Raw genomic sequence first — 20,354 nt, 5'->3', positions numbered from 1 at the left:
AACAGATGACGACAGCGCTGCAACAAATCAGTCAGTAAACATTGGTTGTAGTGTTATCCAATTGCATCGAAGTCCGGAATCAGTCAGTAAACATTGGCCGTAGTGTTATTCAATTGCATGCAGTGAGATTTTCAAATGCATGCTTGGTGCTGCCCCTGGAGTTGGGCCATTATAATTTCTCTTGGGGATCAATAAAGTATCTATCTATCTATTACATTAGCCATGGCCAGACCCTTAATCTTTCTAGATTACCAGGGTCTGGATTTTCCAGGCTAAAAATGGTTTTCAAGCCATTGCCTAAAAAAAGCTGAGCCTATTCCCCATTCAGGTGGAGCTAGCAGGATGTTGAATTTAACATCTTGCAGGTATACAAATAGTCTATAGGCCTATCAGCCATAGCTTACACCAGAGCCCTAGCCAGAGCCCGTCTTCCTATTAGACATTCTCTGCCTACACCAAGTTTCGTGTACGTTGATGAAGCATAAGTAGCCAGAGACTAGCTTCTTTCTACATCTACGCAGGTGGTCTGCTGTCCGTGCTGCTGAGCCGAGGTGTTCTTCGGTCTTCAACTCAAGACTCAACTTGCCCAGAACCCCTAAGAAGTCCAATGCATTTTAAATTCCATAGTCTATTCACTTAAAATAGTCTACTGGGGTTCACGTAGGGTAGGTACATTTATAGTCATAGTTTGACAAGCAAATTCAGCTCACAAGTTTCAGCAAACAATCTGAGAGAAATGCCCCTTCGGTCTTTTAATAATTTCTGTTGAAGACTCGACAGCAGTCAGCTCCTGTGCCCATGACAGCCTGTGGGAGTTTCAGACGATACGCTTATCTTTTAAAGGCGGCTGCCTCACAGAAACGGCAACCTATCAATCTGGGACAGGCAAGTATGGTAAAACTGACCTTTAATGTTTCTTAGATAGTGATGTGCATACAAATCTTCCTTAGACCACCTCAACCAATAGGGCTATTTGGTACCCTAATGGATTAACTTGTCACACCTCATGTGTGAATGAAATAGAGAATGAATGGCACATCCCTTTTTCACAGCAGGCATTCGGACATGAAATAGGAGGGTAGGCTACTAAATACGTTAGTTAAGTCTCTGTTCAATTTAAGTGTAGCAGAATCAGAACCTTAATTAATGTCATGTCATTAGTAGCCTATCATCTGGGCCTGGCACATATTTCATGTCAAAAATGTCTGCTGTGAAAAAGGGCCTCAGCACTACTTTCCATCCAAACCTCATCTGCCCTTCGCATCCAATTCTCTTCTGCTCGTTTTTTGCCAAATCCATTCCTCACATTCATATCAATACTTCTAACCATTACCTATACATTTCAGTAGAAGGCACAAGCACATGCATATTTATCTAACTGGAAGCTGCATCGCACCCCCCCCCACCCCTCCCCCAATCTTCAAAACGATAACCATAAACGCAAGCAACGAAGCAGCATTGACACCGACTTTACAACATTAAATCTCTATATACGGCTCTGCCTGAAATTGCCAAGCACTGCCACCTGGTGGATATTCATTTCCTTTTTCTTCATTCACAATAAAGTGATATTGCAATAAACCGTCCATGCGCCTCACAGCCTATTCAATGACTGCCCACCTATCTTGAATGAATATTATGCGAATAGAAGAAATCAATCATGTGTGCAGCATTTCATTTGACAGACCCATTCATGCAGAAGTCCTTTAAGTACTTGGCAAGCGGGAACCCTACTGAGAGAAAAGCTAACTGCAACAAACAGGAGCGCGTATTACAAACTGTGTTTGTGAACGAATTGCTTTTACATCAGAATGCTGTACAACACCAGGCACAGCACAGAAATGTATGAACTGAAGCACTGTGTGACAATAATCCGCCATGGACTACGGTGGCGATTGTGATGAAATCATGCACAAATAAATAAATGCAAATAACAATAAGAAAAAACAAAACAGGACACAATTTAAATTTGAAAATGTGCTTTACATATATGAATATCTATAAACATTTTAACACTTTATGTATGTAAATATGGATTATATACAAATGGCTGCAAACTAGGAAGGCACCTGGACACAGAGACAGTTTTGCATTGAAAATGTAAACCACCTGGCTCAAAGAGGACAAATCAAATCCAACAACTCCAGACTTCATCAACACATCCCTCTTTAAAACATCCTGAAGTAAAACAGTTCTCTAACTTAATCTTATTTATTTATGTGGAATAAAATGATAGTAAGACAATAGTGGTGTTGTGATCGCTAAAATATATTATTTCTTAATTAAATATGATAGTCCTAACCTTGCATTTTTAATGTCTGTACTGGTTTTGTTCTTCTCGATATCGCATCAGCTGGTTACAGACAAACCTCTGTAGGCTGGCGTGCAAGTGTTGTGTAGAACTGTGTGAGCATCACATCCAATATCTAATTGTATTGATCACTATATCTGTGCCATAAAGATACTAACAAAAACTTAATAAATTATCTTTTATGCCTCATAAAAAAAAAAACCTTACTGTTTAGTACTGGACACGGCAGACTGTCAGTCGCTGAACATCACTTTGCTGTCTCCAGAGAAGAATGAGGCTATGGCTGAGACGTGACATTCGGCATGGCGGTGTGTGTGTTTTTGTGTGTGTGTGTGTGTGTGTGTGTGTGTGTGTGTGTGTGAGAGAGAGAGAGAGAGAGAGAGAGGGAGGTGTCCTATCTCAGGAGAAAGGAGAAGTCCCCAAAAAATAGGTCTTTGGCCCCGCCAATGCCTTGCATCACAATAGGACTGAACAAAAATATGTGTGTACACATACTCTCACACACCTGTACAAATGCACAAAAAAGGCATAAGTGGTGTTGGAACCACATCTCACCTCTTGCCACATGGGTGCACACATCCTTACACAGCTGCTTTAGGCCTAAGTGTTTAGATTGGAATGAGCAAGCCAAAGTTGTGTGTGGTTGCTAATGTGTTAAGAAGCCCACACACCCAACGTCACAAAAAGACAGGGGGAGGGGGGGGGGGGGTCGCCTTTGCCCCATCACAAGAGTGAACTTGTGGATTCCACCCCTCCAAGGCTGTGTTATAATGTGTCCCAACCTCTTGGTGTGGCACCTGAGTATCCCGCCCCGCACGTCAGGTTATCCTCTCACAGAAATAAAAACAAAAAAAAACCAACATGACCACAGAAAGAGAGAAAGCGAGAGCCATGACAAGAGACAAATGAGCACAAAGCCCACGGCTGTCCGGTGCTCCCACGCAAATGGAGCTGCGCATTCGGCTGTGGCGGTGACGGCACATTCATCATCCCGTCAGGCGCGGGCAGCCTCAATACCTCACTCGCTGCTGACCAGGAGCTCAACTCGGAATGAGGATGCCCAGGAAGCGGAGTGTGTTCGCTGTGCCCTCGTCTTTGGTCCATTACACCACAGCCTGGTCCCACTGAGAGGTCCGGAATGCAATGCAGTGCTTGGTTGGCAAGGAGCTGTGATTTTGGTACTGTAAGAGTCTCATGTGGCGTGGCGTGGTGGAGAGGTGCTATGAGGGGAGATGGAGGAGCTGGGGAGGGGGCAGCACATTGCTGCAGCCCGTCTGTCTGTCTGTTGGGGACGTCAGAGGTCACTTGTTGAGGGTGATGCTGACGTAGGAGGTGGGGATGTAGCCCTCGTCCCCGTTGGAGCGACGCACGCGGGTCCAGCCGTCTCCTTTGTCCTCCTCCACCACGGACAGCACCTCGCCCTCCTGCATGGCAATGGTGCCCTCGCTGGAACCTGCAGGTTGGACAATCAAGAGGCCAAACACAGAAGATGACATAATTAGCCATTTCAATCTTGTGCATGCATCTAAATGAGATATTTGCTTAAAGCAACACACCAACTTTGAGGCACCCACTTCCAGTGAATTACGCTAAGCTAGGCTAACAATGTCAGACTGAGGTATTGTTATTGCATGCACAGAGAAGATAAGGGGATGTATCCGCTCATCTTACTCTGGTGCAGACGGCAAATAAACTGATTTTCCAGAGAGCTGGCGTGTTCCTTTAAGGCATACCTTGACAGAAACGGATCAGGAGATTTCCGTGTGTGTGTGTACCTGGGAAGTTATAGAGTGCTGTGCACTGGCCAATGGGAGCGGCTAACTCCTCCTCCTCAAAGTCGTCATCAAACTCGGCGTAGATGGCATGCGAGGGGTCTGGGGTGCCCTCCTCCGAGTGCGCTCCGTCTGGGCTATAATGATAAACACTAATTCTAGACCCATACCTACTGCTATTTCTACTGCAAATACGACACATACGGCATCCATCCACAAATGTTATTACAGCAGATGGCATAATTAAACTCAATTTAATTTGATATATACATCCATTACATATGAATATGTCTTGGGGCACTTTGAACTTCATCCCCCAAAAAGCAAGCACTAAGACAAATTGGGCTTAAACAAAAAACCTCCCCTGCAGGAAGAACCCTTGAGCAGGAGGGGGCGCTAACTAAAGCAAGTCATCCATATTTAAATATACATGGCATGGGGTCATAAAAAATAATCCATGAAGATGACAACCTACCTGTTCTTGTAGCTCAACTGCTAGTTCAAGGTGCTAACAATACAGCAAGGTCGTGGGCTAGACACCCAGAGGAAACATGCACTGATAAAATGGGTGTCTGTATCTGTTGTGTAAAGCCCTTTGCATTTGCATTCAAGACCAACCTGTATGTATCATGGGCTCCATTATTGTTGAAGGATTGCGATGAGTAGCGCAGCGTGTCCCCTCGACCTCCTGCCTCCGTGAGCCAATTCTGCCAGACGACAACAGACAGATTGATGGGATTGAGCGCCACAGCGCTAATACTGATTCTCACTTAATCCCTATAAGCCCGTGCCACTGCAGTGAGCGCAAGCTACCACTAGGGGGCGACCCGTACCTCATACTTGCTGAGCTCTCCCCGCAGCCTCTCCATGTTCTGGGTTGTCTGGTTGATCTGAGGGGCCAGGCTGGCTGGGTCGCCCATCTGAGGGTTCTTCTCGTAAACGTCCTTCATCTTACCCAGGGCCTCACTGCACAAGAGAAAGAAAGAGAAGATATGGGGGGAGTGAGAGAGGAAGGGACAAAGAAATATATAGGGAGAAGGGAGAGCAAGACAGAGAGAGGGAAGGAGGGAGGGAGAAGAGAGAGAAGGGAAAGGGGAGGGAGAGCAAAAAAAGGAAGGGAAGGGGAGAGGAAGAGAGGAAACAGGAGGGATAGAGAGAGAAATAGAGTTAGAGGAGGAGGAGCAGGAAGAGGAGGGGAGACGTGGTTACGGTCTAGGCCTACTGAACTGCATTCCCTGGTGACCTGAGCGGCTCAGTAAACAAAGCTGACTAAAACCCTGTGACCTCAGGGGAGAGGAGCTGAGGGCTGCGTCGGGCTGCACTGTGATGCACGCCACTGCCACAGACGACACGCCAGGGAGTTGCCACGGAAATGGTTGCCGTGGGGGGCAGCGGCACTCACCTTTGATCCACCTCCTTCTGCAGCTCCTTGCCCAGCTCCTCGATCTTCTGCTGCAGCCGCTTACGCCGCTGCTCAGGGGGCAGGTGGCCAAAGTCCTCTGTGGCCGTGGGCTGGGGAGGAGGAGGACGCATGGGAGGGCTAATCAGTCCACACCATACATGAACACACACACACACACACACACACACACACACTTCCTCCAAGGATCCCTCAACCATTAAACAAAGGTAATGAGACACACACACACACTTTCTCCAAGGACCCCTCAACCATTAAACAAAGGTAATGAGACACACACACACACACACACACAAACTAACACACACTTTTAATGATTGACTACTGTAAAAATTAGATCGATTTGGTTAGCTAGTGTACTAATAAAAGACCAAATTGTATCTTATCTACGGTGTGTGTTACTCTGTGAAGTTATAAATAAAAGAGAGATATATATTTTATGCTGAGCCAAGACCAGAACAGCTTCCTATTCACCACCAGACACCTCCCGTGCACCGTCACACACCCTTAGAGCCACCTTGCGTGTAGGCCTAACTCTTAGATCAGCGGGATTCCTCCTGGCAGCTGGGTCTGAGATTAAGAACTCAGGGTAAATCTGTCAGAACCTGCCTTTGATGGAACCATTTTTGTTTTGTTTTAAATAGCCAGGGATAGTTTTGTGCTGCCGAAGATAGATCTTCCTTATAATGGCCACCTCCTCAACACACTTTTCCAATCCATGTATGGGCCAATGGGGGTTTGCGTGCATGGCAGCGCTACAAGAAGCTGCCACTTGTCTCTTTTGGTGACGTAGGGGCCCTGACCCCTCCTGTCCTGTCTGTCCAACAGTGATGGAGAGGTGGTCATTTAAGCCTTAGACGTTCCCACGCAACAAAGTGCAAAAGGTTGCCACCCTAAACACACCCCTACACCACAACTGAAGAGTTGTTCTTGTTGTTTTTTATTTTTACCGTGCTTCTCTCAGGGGTATACCTCTGGGGAGAGCAGACACACAAACAAGGCAAAAGATGGTCCGTTAAACGTAGTCAATGACATTAACTCATTATGTTCTCACTCAGAAGGGGGGTTTAGTGACAGTGTGCTCGCAGCAGGGTTGAAGTCCATGCACATGGGTGTGATGTTTACAGTGAGTGTGATGAGAGAAGAGATGACAAAAACAACAACAAAAAAAAAGGTACTGTGACCTTTTTTTAAGGCCATGCTCGTCTGTTCAGACCCATCCTCACAGCTTTGGCTGAATGCCCAAACTCTAGTTGTAGCACCACACACGTTGGCACAGGTTGGCACCGACGCCAGGCCTATGCCTTGGGATTTTTCTGGAGGGGAGGGTGGCGCAAGGGGGACTCACCGTTCTCCTGAGGGTCCGGAAGGACGAGATTCGGGGTTTGACAGTCTTATTGATCTCCTTCAAACAGTACGACAGGGGGTCCCGGCCGAACTTGGGGGAGGGGGGTCCGTTAGCAGGCGAGGGGGCAGGGGGGGTGGAGAAAGGCGTGAGTGGTGATGAGAACTGGGTTTTGGAGGAGAGGGATGAGGAAGGGAGGGAAGGGGGGGGGGGGGTTGTTGGAGGGGAAAATCAGAGGGCAAGACCAGGCAGAGACCCACATGAACGAGGATGAAGGGATTTGGCGATGAGAGAGAGAGGGAGAGAGAACAAAAGAGGTCAAGGGGGGGTAAGGGACAAAAAAAAGAAAAACACAAAGAAAAAAAAAGCACACAAAAGACACACAAACAAATGACAAGGGAAAGAAAGAGACACCGTCAACACCTTAAAACGCACATCAAAGGAGGGCGGCGAGGAGGACAACAGTGGACCACCCTCAGCAGAAGCCCCAAACAAACACTGCAAAGCACTGAAGCCCACCACCACAGTCACAATCACAGTCACAATCACAAACCCCAACACCAGCCAATGGGACACAAGCCAAGAACGGAGAGCAAAGCAGGGGTTCACTTTCAAAGGTAGCCGTCTTAGTTTTTCAAAAACAATAAATACATAAAATGACTGCTGTTTAGACGAAAGCAACTGCATTTGGTCTCAAGCGAGACCTGCAATTTGACATGAAGGGTTCACCAGCGGACGATTTTCAGATTTGGCCGTACCTCCATGAAACCCCACTTTGCCCTCTAATCATGCAATTTTATGGCCTGCCTTCCAGCAGAGAAAAAAAATAACTGCTCAGACGCTGAACTGCGTAAAAGAATGATCTGCAATAGCATGGAGTGATGACATGTGATGGATACTAAATCAGATTAGTTCAGGTCCCGAAAGGGCCGTGAACAGAAGGGAAAAAATTAAAATAAATACAATTTAAAAAGCCATGGACCTCCCAACTAAGACGTTTCATAATGGACAAGCTGAATCCAAAACTGCCCAGAGACGAGTGTGTAAGATGACAAACAGAAACTGTGAGAAAACTCTTAAGGTGAAAAACTCCCTGTAATTGGTTTCTAAAGAATCCAAAGCAAAGAATAATGTGTTTTGATTTGGCTTTTTTACGACACAAAGGGGTGAAATAAATTCTCATCCTCAGTCAGCGATGCGGAACTATTCCTTTACTGGTCACTAAGGTAAAATGAAACGGGGAAAAAGAAAAGAAAACCCTCACTGCACCACAAACTACATCCTCTCAACTCCCCCAAAGGAGCCGCTCCATTATGGAGCCTACACTCTCCTCAGCCCTAAAAGATTGCTAAGTGCTATTTGTTTTAGTAAGTAGGAGTGAATGATGTGTCTATGGCTGAAAGAGTGTGGGAGATGTTTCTGGAATCAGCTATCTGGTGGCAAAAAGAGAGAGGAGTGGAGGGTGGAGGCAGGGGCAGAGGGAGTAAAAGACCTGTGGTGTGTTTGTTTACATACTCAGACTAGTAGAGCGGGGGGCTAATCGCTAAAGGCTAACAAAATGGCTGCTACAAAATGGATGACCAATGATGCAGAGCAGTGCTTCACACAGACAAGGACACTAGAGGTGGGGAATAATTGGAGATGAAGAGAAAGAAGGAGACAACAGTGGACAATATGGGAGACAAACATGCAGAGGAGGATAAGAGGTGGGTGGGGGTGGTGGTGAGTGGAAGGTTTTTTTTGTTTTTTTTAATGGGATGAGGTCCATGCTGGGAAGGGGAAACCAGAGGGCGGCGAGGAGGTAGGGGTGCAGTGTGGTTAGTCTGAGCCCACGATCATACTTCAGGTTCAGCCCCGTTTGGCTGGCTCTGGACTCACTCAGGAGTGCCCACACAGGCTGGTTCCGAATGACCTGGGCCACCCCCCCTTTAAAAGGGACAACAGAGCAGACATGGGGGAACCCATGATGGACCGTTTCACTTCACTTTTCGATAGAATGCCACAATAGCCAACTAATGACACATACAGTGAGGTTATTTATTGTTGTTGTTGTTCTTATTTGCTGTTTACATCCGATTTAGCAATGTATTCGGTGCAACATACTGTAGCGTCCAAATGCCACTCCCAGCAGTTTTGTCCCCCCGGTAGATGACATTTCACAAAGGTATCATTGTGATGCGCTCGAGAAAGACAGATTCTGTTCAGCATAAAGGCAGCAGTGTGTGTTGCCTGATGCCCGTGGCAGAGGAGTCAGTGTTTGTGCCCTGTGTCCATAAAAGCAGACACAGCAGAATAATGCTAAACCATGGTCACACGCTGCAGAGGGGAGGGGCGAGGGGGGGGGGGGTTGGGCTGCTCCACTCTCAGCCAGAAAGACAGCCATGCAAAGACGGGTTCTAGAAAGATACAGTCAGTGTGTGTGTGTGTGTGTGTACACATGGTGTGTGTGTGTGTGTGTGTGTGTGTGTGTGTGTGTGTGTGTGTGTGTGTGTGTGTGTGCATACGCACATGTGAGAGTGAGGGAGAGAGAGAGGGAATGTCATGCATATACTCTTCTGGGTAGGTGGAAAGTCAGGGGTGGGCAGGAGGAGCATGTGTGAGACCACAGCATCTGGGCAGAGTCCATTCTGAAGACTTCCGAACCTGAGAGATGTCAACTAATCAGACACACCTCCACTTCCTGCTCTCCAAGCCTCAACGCCCCCCCCCCCTCCTTTCTTTCCTCTCGGTATGTCAAACAGCAGCTCAGCCCTCTGGCTTGGCCTACCTCGCTCACAATGAACTACTTTCTTGCCGATATCCACTTTGGACCATCTGGTAGGCAAAATTTCAAAACCCTTAATCTAATTAGCCCCGGTGAATAAATAAAGCCCCTGTTGCCCACAGTACTGCCTGTTGGCAGGGACACTGCAGGACGGTGACCTTTCGCTTGTTCAAAACACATTCAGCACACTACGCATACACACACAGCAAGAGAGATATGCACTTAACATTAGGCCTGAGACTACTACACGCCAGCGACATCCTGTGTGTGAAGCATCACGTCAGTCACATGCTGGCCTACCTTGCTCTTCTTGCTGAACAGCCAGAAGGGCTTGCTTTTGTTTTTGCCCAGCAGGTCTAAGGGGCCTTTGGGCGTCCCCAGGCTGCTCTCCGACGAGGTGCGGTTGATGCCCTGGCTGTAGTCCTCAAACTCCAGGTCACCCGGCCGCTCAAAGCCAGACTTGTGCTGTTCAATGAGAGCCAGGGAGTCCTGTGTAGACGCGACAGCAAGGCACAATGTTTAACAAATCCTGGTGCTGAAGCTTCATACATCTACTTCAAGTAGTGATTCACATATGAATGTTAATTTAAAAGGTATACTATGCAAGATTTTCACCTTAATATAACCCTTATGAACCCAATTTGATGGAAAACAAACTTGTAGTAGGGGAATCGTTCACCAAGCATAGCCATACAGCATAGCCGTAGTGTGTCGCTAACGAGAGGACCAGCCATGAAACTTCAACAATAGTCGACCAGAAGACATCTCGCGAGAATCATGAAACATGACCTTGTCAGTAGATATAGCTCTTTGAAGATTGTCTGTTGTTAATCCTTCACCTCCACAACAAAAGCATTTTCATTGTGTAAAGGGGGAACAAGCCACGAGAAGTAGTCTATTTAAGACGGCAGAGTAAAATATAAATATATCGTGACTCTAGGGAGAGCTGTACAGTCGCCAAAAATACCTGAAACTGCATAGTATACCTTTAAACGCAATTTGAGACTAGGGGTTGCAATGGTATGAGATCTGACAGCCACTTCACATCCATTCAGTAGCATTCTTTTCAATATCAGTATTAAAGGTGTAGTCAGGCATTGCGCAGGAAGTCGCATTTGTTTGTGTGTATGTTTATATTTACATTTATCAGCAGATGCAAACTTCATATTTTAAACAAGGACCAAACAAAACACGCTAGAGAGGTAGGTCACCCCTACTTTCAGTATTCCCAGAGAAATTCCACGCAGTGTTTCATTTTTGTTTAGGGACAGGCTGCCCCCACTTTGTTTGTTTCCGGTTTTCGGAGCCAGGGCTGCCTACAGACACCGGGCTTTTTACAATGTAACCATGGAATGGGCAGCTAACGGTTGTATGAGGAGATGATTGCTGAATGTGACAAAAAATGTTATGGGCTTGAAGTCACGTAAAATCCCTGACTTATCCTTTAAATAACATGATAACTATGTACTTTTTCACTCCACGGTATGCTACAACACCGGTACTACACCGCTTTAACCCTATTTGGAATACACTCACATTGTGTTCGTTCACATTGTTGCCCGCCCTGGTGATGCCATCCAGGCACTTCCCGATAATGGGCATCACGTGTTTCTCCGTGTCGGAAAACAGGACATAGCCCTGTGCCAGCCTTCGTATGCGTTTCTCGTCCATGTCCTGCAGTTTCTGTGATGGCGACACACAACAAGAGAAGTCACCAGTCTATATTTAGAGCCTTTGATTGGTAATGACAGAGAACAGAACGTCATGGCCTTTGGTCTTGGGATACAGTTCTGTTGCGCTGAAAGATCACCTATTACAGTATCTCACCATCTTGGAACAAACAGAAAGATAAAACCAGTCCTTGGGACCCACTCAGGCAAGACAGAGAAGAGAGCTGAGATAAGGGGTGTCAGGTTCCTGCATGCTATCAGTGGTATGTACTGTGGCTAGCTGGGGGAGGCAGGGCCTTACGTTGAAAATGAGGGGCATGTCGGTGAAGTAGAACTGGGACTGCTCCTTGTTGTATTTCTGCAGCTGGGCGGCGTAGTCGTTCTTGCACTCCTCTGCCACGTGTGAACGCATGTGTGCCTGCTGCTTGGCCTGAGCACAGCACCACCACCAACAACAACAAAAACAACACGTTTGAATGTTCAGTGTGCCACAACAGGTAGATTGGTAGATTTTGTTGATAGTTATACTGATATAGGACAGATCGTGTGGGGCTGTGTACCTTCTCGACGTCGGCCTTTGTGGCGTTGATGTCTAGGTCTGTCTTCTCCGCATACTGGGCGGCCTTCTCCGCTTCCCTCCACTCCCTCTCGAAGCGTTTCTTACTCTGGCAAAGGCAGACGGTTCTAGTTCAATCAGCTAGCTAAATCTACACAAGACAAATTTCACTGCTACGCAATGCTGGGGGATGGGTGACATTTCCAGAGCAGTGTTCTGAAACAGGCAAGCAAAAAACACTTCTTCAGATCCACCTTTCCTCTGAGAAATGATAAAGGCAAGAAACCTATATCCAGCTCTTTATTAAACAACCCTCAATATGGTCCATTGCACATAATCCAGCCTTGATCTCCTTGTTTGCTTTAACTACATACATAGCACCTGCCCAAACACTGTTCATTAAAATAAAAATGTAAAAAATATGTCAACAGCTTTACAAAGCTCCCTTCGATCAAAAACAACAAACAACAAAGCAGACATAAACAAACAGGGGCCCAGACAAAAGCTCCCCACTGTTTCCCAGTCATCGCTCACGCAACAAAGAGACACATCGGCACTGTGAAGACAGACTGAATTCACAACACACAGATTGAGCTCTCTGTTTTCACGCTGAATAGAGGATTGCTATATGGGGGCTGCTGGACACAAGAGAGTCATACATAGACAGACAGACACAGATACTGACTGACTGCCTGACTGACTGACTGACCCCCCCTCTCCAGTAAAACAACAGCCTCTTCAAAATCTGACCCCTTTATTCAGTGTTGCTGGAGTGGACTCAAGGGTGACTTACACTGTCCAGCTGCTTGTAGGTGCTTTCCAGAGACTGCTGCGCTTTCTTGGCCTCAGAGAGATGCTGTGAGGTTCGAAAGACAAAAAACAAGAATGGGGGAGGGTGTAGGAATGGAGAAAAAACACACACACAGTGGGTATGAGAAAGAGGAAAAGATAGAGGGGGAGGGATGTATTTATATTTAAATAACAAAACAACAGCAAAACAACCCTGATAGTACATGAACACTGAACATTTCCCACTGCGTTGTGGATGTGTGTACACGGAGACTTGATGTTCGACATGGGACCACATACCAGTGGGAACCGGCTAAGGAATTCTGCTTGGGAGTGTGACACAACAATAACATGACACCCCCCCACGAGACGCTAACGTGTCCTTAAAGACACCACAGACAGAATTCTCTTCCTCTCCTCCTCCTCAGCCATAATTCCCTCTCTTTCACCCTTCTACTCTCGTGTGTGAGTGTGTGTGTCTGTCTGTCTGTCTCTGTCTGTATCTGTATATACACTATATGTATTTATCTATCTTTTCCTTCATCGGTCTCTTTCTCTCTGCCCCTCTCCTTCTCTCACTCCCTCTCTTCTTCGCTCACTCTCTCTCTTTCTCACCGTCTTGCGTTCCTGCTTGAGCTCTTGCAGGTACTTGGTGAGCTCGATGCAGATGTTCATCATCATGTTCTCTGCAATCAGCTCTCTCTGGCCAGCGTAGTCATTCATCTCGTTCAGGACATCCAGGAAGGACTGGTGGTTTGTAAACCTGCAGGGTAGGGCAGACGGAGGGTGTGTGTGTGTGTGTGTGTGTGTGTGTGTGTGTGTGTGTGTGTGTGTGTGTGTGTGTGTGTGTGTGTGTGTGCAACATCAGCAGAGTGTAACAAGAACCCGGAGATCTACCCTTACTCAGAACACACAAGTGAGGGAGTATAAAATGTTATAAAGCCTCCTGGCCTCAAGGACAGAGAACCAAACACCAATCAGGACTCAGCAGGAAGTCATTTCCATCCCCAGTTTCCTTATTCCTGCTGCCCAGGGGCAATGAAATTGGCCTCATTTGCATCACCCTGCCAGTTGGATGAGACTATTGTTCGACAGGGCCCCAGGTTGCTCGCGGCAACAGTGTGACTTATGGTCAGGGTGGCTCCCGTGATGCTCTACTCATGCTGCTGATGACTCACTGGAGTCTCTCTGCAGCTTAAAGGTGCAGTCCTCAATTCTGGCCCAAAGGTTGTTGACATTCCGCTCAACAGCCAATCAAAGCACAACTCCAATCCAAGCTCTGGAACCAATGTTATTGATTGGCTGGATAGTGTATAGGTTGATCTGAGCCACTCTGTTTTTGTTTTGTTTTTTGCTTGTTTGTGGAGAATACTCAAAGAATGGGCAGTCCAAGAAAAATAAATTATGTTGAATTTATATTCAACAAGGACTATACCTTTAACTACTGGCTGGAAGTGAATTGAGGTCTCCTCTGAAGGATAGCCTGAAATCTAGAAAGATTTATGGTCTGGCTATGAAAATAGCCCAACTCAAGGTACATCACCAAGCATGCATTTGAAAATATCACTGCATGCAATTGGATAACACTACGACTAATGTTTACTGACTGATTCCGGACTTCGACGCAATTGGATAACACTACGACCAATGTTTACAGACTGATTCCAGACTTCCGACGTTGCAGTGCGATTGTCATCTGTTAAGCTCGCCTCTGGCCCGCCTATATCAGATACACCGATGTGATTGGTGCAGCTTGGCTCCATGGGCATGGGTAATGAGCATCATTACTGATTGCCAGAGTGACTCGCAGAGCAAATTCAAATTCAAATCTGGATTTCCATGGTATCTGAAGGAGTCCAGGCACCAGAAGAGAGCGAGGGAGCTTCAAGTGACTCACCTGCATTCCTGTTCCTCCTTGCTACCTCTTTTGGGGCTGTATTTCTTTGTCAGGTTCCTGTGGGAAACACAAACACAAAGCTCATTTTTTTAATTTTTAATACCAAGAGAGGGAGAGGTTACATGCAATAACACAGAAGAGGAAGCAGCTCGCGACAGGCTTTCACTGTTAGGATGACATAACTGACATGCATTTATTGCTGTCTACAAAACAGTACAAGTTATCTCCGGTCAGGGCTAACAAGTTTCCTTCTATGATCAGTGCAATCACTGCTAACTTCCAGGAGTAGTCTGAGGAAGGAAAGACCCCACAATTGGAGGTAGAGCAGTTCCCATTACACTACAGAGCCAAAATCCTTCATATTTCAGGGGATTTTGTACAGGCAGAATAAGTAGATTTGTGCATGGATTCAATGATAATTAAGGGCCTGGTTACCACATGCCACATCAAATACAGAAACTCAAGGCTGTTTCCAAATACAGGGATAAATACGTAGGACTATGGTTAGTTGCATGGTTTCAGGTACAAATGAACGCAAGTCCAGCCTAAGGAATGTTAAGGTATCTTATTCCTAGTATTTTTTAAGAGCTCTGGCTTTTCCCGCTCCTCAAACTTTTTGCTCTCCTTTTCTATCCCTCCACTTCCTCTCAGTCATATGTCTGTCTGCTTCCACTTCCCCTCCTCCTAGACACAGCGAGACAGATGAACGTTCCTGCAAAGGAGGTGGAAAGAACCAGAGCAAGAACAGGTTGAGGGCAGGAGTGAAAGTAGGAGAGAGAGAAAGAGAAAGAGAGATGTGTGTGTGTGTGTGTGTGTGACAGAGAGATATATGTATGTGTGTGTGTGTGTGTGTGTGTGTGTGTGTGTGTGTGTGTGTGTGTGTGTGTGTGAGAGAGATGTGTGTGTGTGTGTGTGTGTGTGTGTGTGTGTGTGTGTGTGTGTGTGTGTGAGAGAGAGAGATATGTGTGTGTGTGTGTGTGTGTGTGTGTGTGTTAGAATGAGAGCACTGTCTCCAAGACTGCCTGGGCAGCGGCCAGGGAAGAAGCTCAGGGGAACAGACAAGTTCAGTTCTGCCCCAAACCAGTCATGAGACCCAACATATATTTCACAACTCACCACACTGCAGCACAAGCACACCCCAGATACTGCCTCAATACACACACACACACACACACAGAAACAAACAATGCTGGCACACACACACACACACACACACACACACACACTCTTGACAAACACAGAAAACACACTGCTGACATAAATTCAAACTAACTGACAAACTCAGAAAAAAACAATGCAAGAACACACACTCTACTGCTGAGACACAGACACAGACAGACAGACACACACACACAGAGAACACACAGAACACAGAGAGAGAGAGAGAGAGAGAGAGAGAGAACTGAATGTACAAGCATCAAGGGACACAGGCAGGCCTACCTCAACTGCTTGGCATAGTTTTGCTCAATCTCTGTCCGTTCCTTGACAAACTTCACATACTTCTCCACCAGATCCAGCCCCGACTGTGTGTGCTTGTCAATGATGTCATACTGGTCCTGTGGAAGAGACCAAAGCAAGATTAAATATGGACATAAAACAGGAGGACAGCGTAAAAATATGGACCGAACACAGGGGAAGACGTTCCATTAGGACATTGCTGGACTGACTAACATGTTGGGGATCCAAATGTGTTGACATTTGGATCATGCTTCTGTGGCCGCCGCGGATTCTCACTACGCCTGCCCACACACTGGGCATTCCACGGATGCCTTGCATGCTCATATAACCCTTGACCCCAGCTGCATGATCTGTGGGAAGGCTGCCCCGCCACTGTAAATCATGCTGTGCTCCGATACAGTTAAAGGAAAGGGATGGAGTCCCCGAAGCACCACCACCACAGCCCTCAGACAGGAAGCGGGAAGTGCAGTTCCATCCCATTTCCTGCCATGATGTTTCTGCGCAAACACTTGATGGATGAAAAAACGGCTCATAATGTCAATGCCATTGACAACCCCTGTTGCATTCATAGCTCAGAATCCACTTCACAGAATTACAGAGGGTGCTTTTTATTTGCATGTTAAGTACAAACACAGGGCCCAGAGTGTGCTCGGCATAAAGAGGCACACTTTCCCAGCAGCCTCGGAGGACCGTGTTGGTTGTCCTGCTCATTCTGGTCCTTCTTTGGCTGTGTGATCTTTTCAACCCACCACATGCCTCAAGCATAGGCATGCCGCCGCGCGAAGAGCGATATCTAGCTCGCTCGGCAGCCCCACAGCACAGCACAGCACAGCACACACCTTCCTCCTCCTCCTCGCCGCAGTAATAGGCTTTACAGTAGCAGGCTAGGGGGAGGGGAGAGGGGAACCTCAGCGGTGGATTCCTAACAAGCTGAGCCACGTCCCTGACCAACCGCTCCTGCTCTGGTCTCAACAACACCCAACCACCACAAATCACTCACCTGTAGCAGTTCTTTCCAGCTCTTTTTGAAAGAGTGCGGAGGCTGTTATTTCAACCCCGCCTCAACAGTGCCACTTCTGCAGCCCTCTACATGGCCTAAGGGTGGAGAGATTCAACCAAGGAGCAAGAGCAGTTTTACCACTCCGTTTTGAAGGGCAATGAAAGTATCTATTTAAAGCAAACTTGACGATCACACCAGGAGCAGTCTACAAAGCCTACAGGGCCTAGAGGGGGAGAGTGTTTATATTATTTGCAAATCTCATTCTGTAAACAACAACATAAACAATTAATGGAGGTTTGTCACTCAGTCACATACCCGTAGATTGCAGGGTTGTAACTCTTCACTTAATCACAATAGCCACCACAGTGTTAGAACTGACCCCAGTGTGGGAAACCAGGCCTAATTTGACGTGCAGGACACAACGGATTGTTTGATTTGAAACGGTAAGCTTTATATAGACTAGGATATTTACAGTGTTTACTGCACTTCATCTCCCAGAGATGGGCCAAACTCACTAACATGGACACACACACACACACACAAAGTGTGAATAGAAAATTAGTTATGGGGGCCTTGTCATGAACATAAAGACTTAATAAGGAGCCTGCTGCAGTACATTTTTCTAAGTCATGTACAACACACACTTCCGGAGAGAGAGAGAGAGAGAGAGAGAGAGAGAGAGATGCAAAAGGCCTGGACATTCACAGAACAACAGGCACACTTAACACTGGACACTCCAAAAATAGACACTGGATTAACCATAAGGGAGGGAACATATGCCATAGCAAAGGCTTGTCCGTGTCACTTAACAACAATACTAAACCCTACCTGAGCCAAAGTTTGAAAAAGGCGCAAAGACACAATAAGCATGTGGACTCTCATCTCTTCCATTGAGGGTTAGAATTCCATTTCGAATTCAACAGATATGGTTGTGTAACTAACCAACCAAGGAGTTGACTGTGTGAGGACAAATCAAAACTTCACCGAGTTTCTCTTCACTGAATGACAGAGTGCCTGGATATATTTAGGGACATGAACTACATGTTGTTGTGGCTTCATTAAATTAGGGCAAAACTAATTAGGTTGACGTTCCAACTCTGAAGATGGAAAGGGGACAGAGGAAAGGGGCCCAGGGGGCGCTGCGGAATGAGGTCAGGACCTAGCCACCCCTTTCCCCCCTCTGATGCTCCACGAGCTACAGCACACTGCGCGTGAGTGCTAGGACAGTAAAGGCTCAAAACGGGGGGTGTCTTGTAAGGCAGCTTGCTGACAATCTGAAACCGATGGACTGTCGGTTTCTTTATTTTTTCCAAGCTTTGTTTTAGTTTATGGAGGGCTCCAACTTCTTATCCACCCAAACCCTCTCGACAGGATGAAGATGTCACAAAAACCGGATGCTTATCGCTCCACGGACACTTACGAGCTTTTATTTAGAATGTACAAGGAAAACTTGGGAAAAAATGTCGTGTCCTTGACATAAATTCGTGTCAGCGCCAGCCCTCAGCAGTGAGGTGGTGTGGGAGTCAGGCGAGATTGCCCTATTTCTAAATATTTCCCAGCTCCAGTGTGGTAGCAAAGGAATGCCCGGTGATATTGCATGACGGTTAGTTCTTCCTTACACAAGAAAAACGGCGAAGATCGAAAGTCGCCAAAGTAGTAACGTTATCACAATTTGCCCAGGATTTTAAAACTCGGAGCCAATATCCAATTGTGCTGCAAAGTAGGCTAGGTTAGCGGCTAACTTAGATGAATGCTGTTTGTTGGTTAACGTCACAGCTGGATATCATTCCATCAAAACAACTTTATGCAAACGTCTTAACGTTAGTCACTCCCTGCATAACTAAATTAACTAGTACTAACTGTTTAGTACTAACTTCCTAACATTACTCTCTTTTAAAAAAAAATCTCAGATGTTAAGCTAACATTGTGCAGCACGGGGGATGCAGGTTTGCAGTTCACGTTACCAGTGGGGGACTAACGTTAGAGGGAGCGAAGTTAACGTTCACGTTAAATTAACGGTGCCACAACGCTTCTTCAATGCCAAACATGACCAGGAGGAAGAATGGCGTAGCTTCTAGTCAAAGTAATGCCAATTTACTCGGAAGTTTCTATGACCGCTGACACGTCAAAAAATATATAAACACCAGTGTCTCTTACGATTTGAACAGATTACACGATTTTGTTAATCGTTTATGACAATTCAACATTAACGTTACTTGCTAAATTATCAGCTAGCATAAATTTGACGTTGACGTATGTTTGAACTAGATGCTAGCTGAATATATTCACTTTCGTGTAGCTGCTATTCGTAAAACCAACTGCCGTTATGCCATCCACTTTACATCAATTTAATCTGGATTCATATTTTAAATCACCTATGTAGCTTAACGTTATCTGACCAACTCACCCAAAGATCTGTTCCCCAATCCATGTTCAGCCTGGTCTTCTTGTCAGTGTAACGTTGGCTATCCTTGTGTACAAAGAAGTTATCCCAAAACTCCACAGACGGTCACCCGCGTCATGGACAAAATCTTTTCATGTGTTCGAGATAAAGTGACTGTTTGCACCACTGATTTGCATATTCAAAAAGCCTACAATTCAGTCTCAACCAAATGACCAATGATGCATTTATTCGGATTGCAAAATAGCCATGTAGAAAAACTACCGTTACCGTTGAATTTTCTGTGGCAAAGCCAAGAGAAAGGGATCAAGTAGCGCTCATATCCGCGTCACTCCCAAATCCTAATTCTTAAAGGAGCCGCTGGATTGAATTACGGGTGTAACGTTGGTCAGTGGATCTTCTGGCCAATCGATTTCCGTTTCGGAAATGAAAATTAACAAAACATAAAACGAAGGATTATTTGATTTCCGTTTTAAAATACAAAATCGAAAAACGAGAATCAAGTTGTTTTCCGTTTTCCTAATCGGTTTCAAAACATCAAAAAACAAATACCGAAATTAGTCTTAAATTTCGATGATCATTATTCAATGAAGCCTATTCTTAGGCTAATCTGAGGAGGCCTAGAAGCTCGCATCATATCTTAGGCTAACTTGGTAAAAATACCTGTTAGATATGGCGGCCTTGGGAAGTGTTGCGAGGGATATAGAAGAGATGGTTAAAAACGACATGTCTTATGCAGAAAACACTTTAAATAACTTTTGTTCACAAAGAGGTTACTCTGAGAGGAGCATCTGATGATTTTGCACCCAGCATAATTAGGCATCCACTAACTCGGGACCACCTGGGAACTAAGGTGGCAAAAGCAGTTTGCGAGGTAGCCTAGGCCTTAGGGGATGCCAGGCCTGCGGTCATGTAGCCTACCATGCCTACTGTATGCAATCACTCATTTTACTTTGATGTATTTATTAGGT

General features: G+C 46.0%; 1 protein-coding gene across 3 annotated transcripts; it reads right to left on the bottom strand.

Annotated features, from left to right (window-relative positions):
- Positions 1-1,962: 1,962 nt before the first annotated feature.
- On the bottom strand, positions 1,963-19,703 carry trip10a (thyroid hormone receptor interactor 10a). Of its 3 annotated transcripts, none has more exons than XM_076266383.1 (15): positions 19,390-19,703; positions 15,965-16,080; positions 14,525-14,581; positions 13,243-13,390; positions 12,632-12,694; positions 11,843-11,947; positions 11,584-11,712; positions 11,149-11,295; positions 9,913-10,101; positions 6,852-7,013; positions 5,486-5,595; positions 4,917-5,049; positions 4,702-4,790; positions 4,087-4,220; positions 1,963-3,764 (listed from the first exon to the last, which is right to left on the bottom strand). In XM_076266383.1, the coding sequence occupies exons 1-15, from the start codon at positions 19,411-19,413 to the stop codon at positions 3,613-3,615; spliced, it is 1,758 nt and encodes a 585-aa protein (XP_076122498.1). In that variant the 5' UTR covers positions 19,414-19,703; the 3' UTR covers positions 1,963-3,612. The 3 variants fall into 3 exon arrangements, with proteins under 3 accessions (XP_076122498.1, XP_076122499.1, XP_076122500.1); XM_076266384.1 differs by lacking the exon at positions 6,852-7,013 and adding an exon at positions 6,454-6,477 and having other exon boundaries at positions 19,390-19,702; XM_076266385.1 differs by lacking the exon at positions 6,852-7,013 and having other exon boundaries at positions 19,390-19,701.
- Between the last annotated feature and the right edge of the window lie 651 nt (positions 19,704-20,354).

Source organism: Alosa pseudoharengus, unplaced genomic scaffold (assembly GCF_046254945.1).
Source record: "Alosa pseudoharengus isolate Yale_2024_CS ecotype anadromous, Long Island Sound unplaced genomic scaffold, YU_APseudo_1.1 YU_APseudo_1.1_scf_4, whole genome shotgun sequence".
Classification (NCBI taxonomy): domain Eukaryota; kingdom Metazoa; phylum Chordata; class Actinopteri; order Clupeiformes; family Clupeidae; genus Alosa; species Alosa pseudoharengus.
Note: the sequence above shows the minus strand (reverse complement) of the source record. Positions and strands in the feature narration are given on the sequence as shown.

Bases quoted from the DNA above. Each gene is read 5' to 3' on its own strand.
- trip10a (XM_076266383.1), bottom strand. From the start codon at position 19,413: ATGGATTGGGGAACAGATCTTTGG. The intron at 14,582-15,964 runs GTAGGCCTGCCT...TGTTTCCCACAG, and splicing joins AACTATGCCAAGCAGTTGAG to GAACCTGACAAAGAAATACA. The intron at 7,014-9,912 runs GTAGGCCAGCAT...TCCAAAACCCAG, and splicing joins TGTTCAGCAAGAAGAGCAAG to TTCTCATCACCACTCACGCC.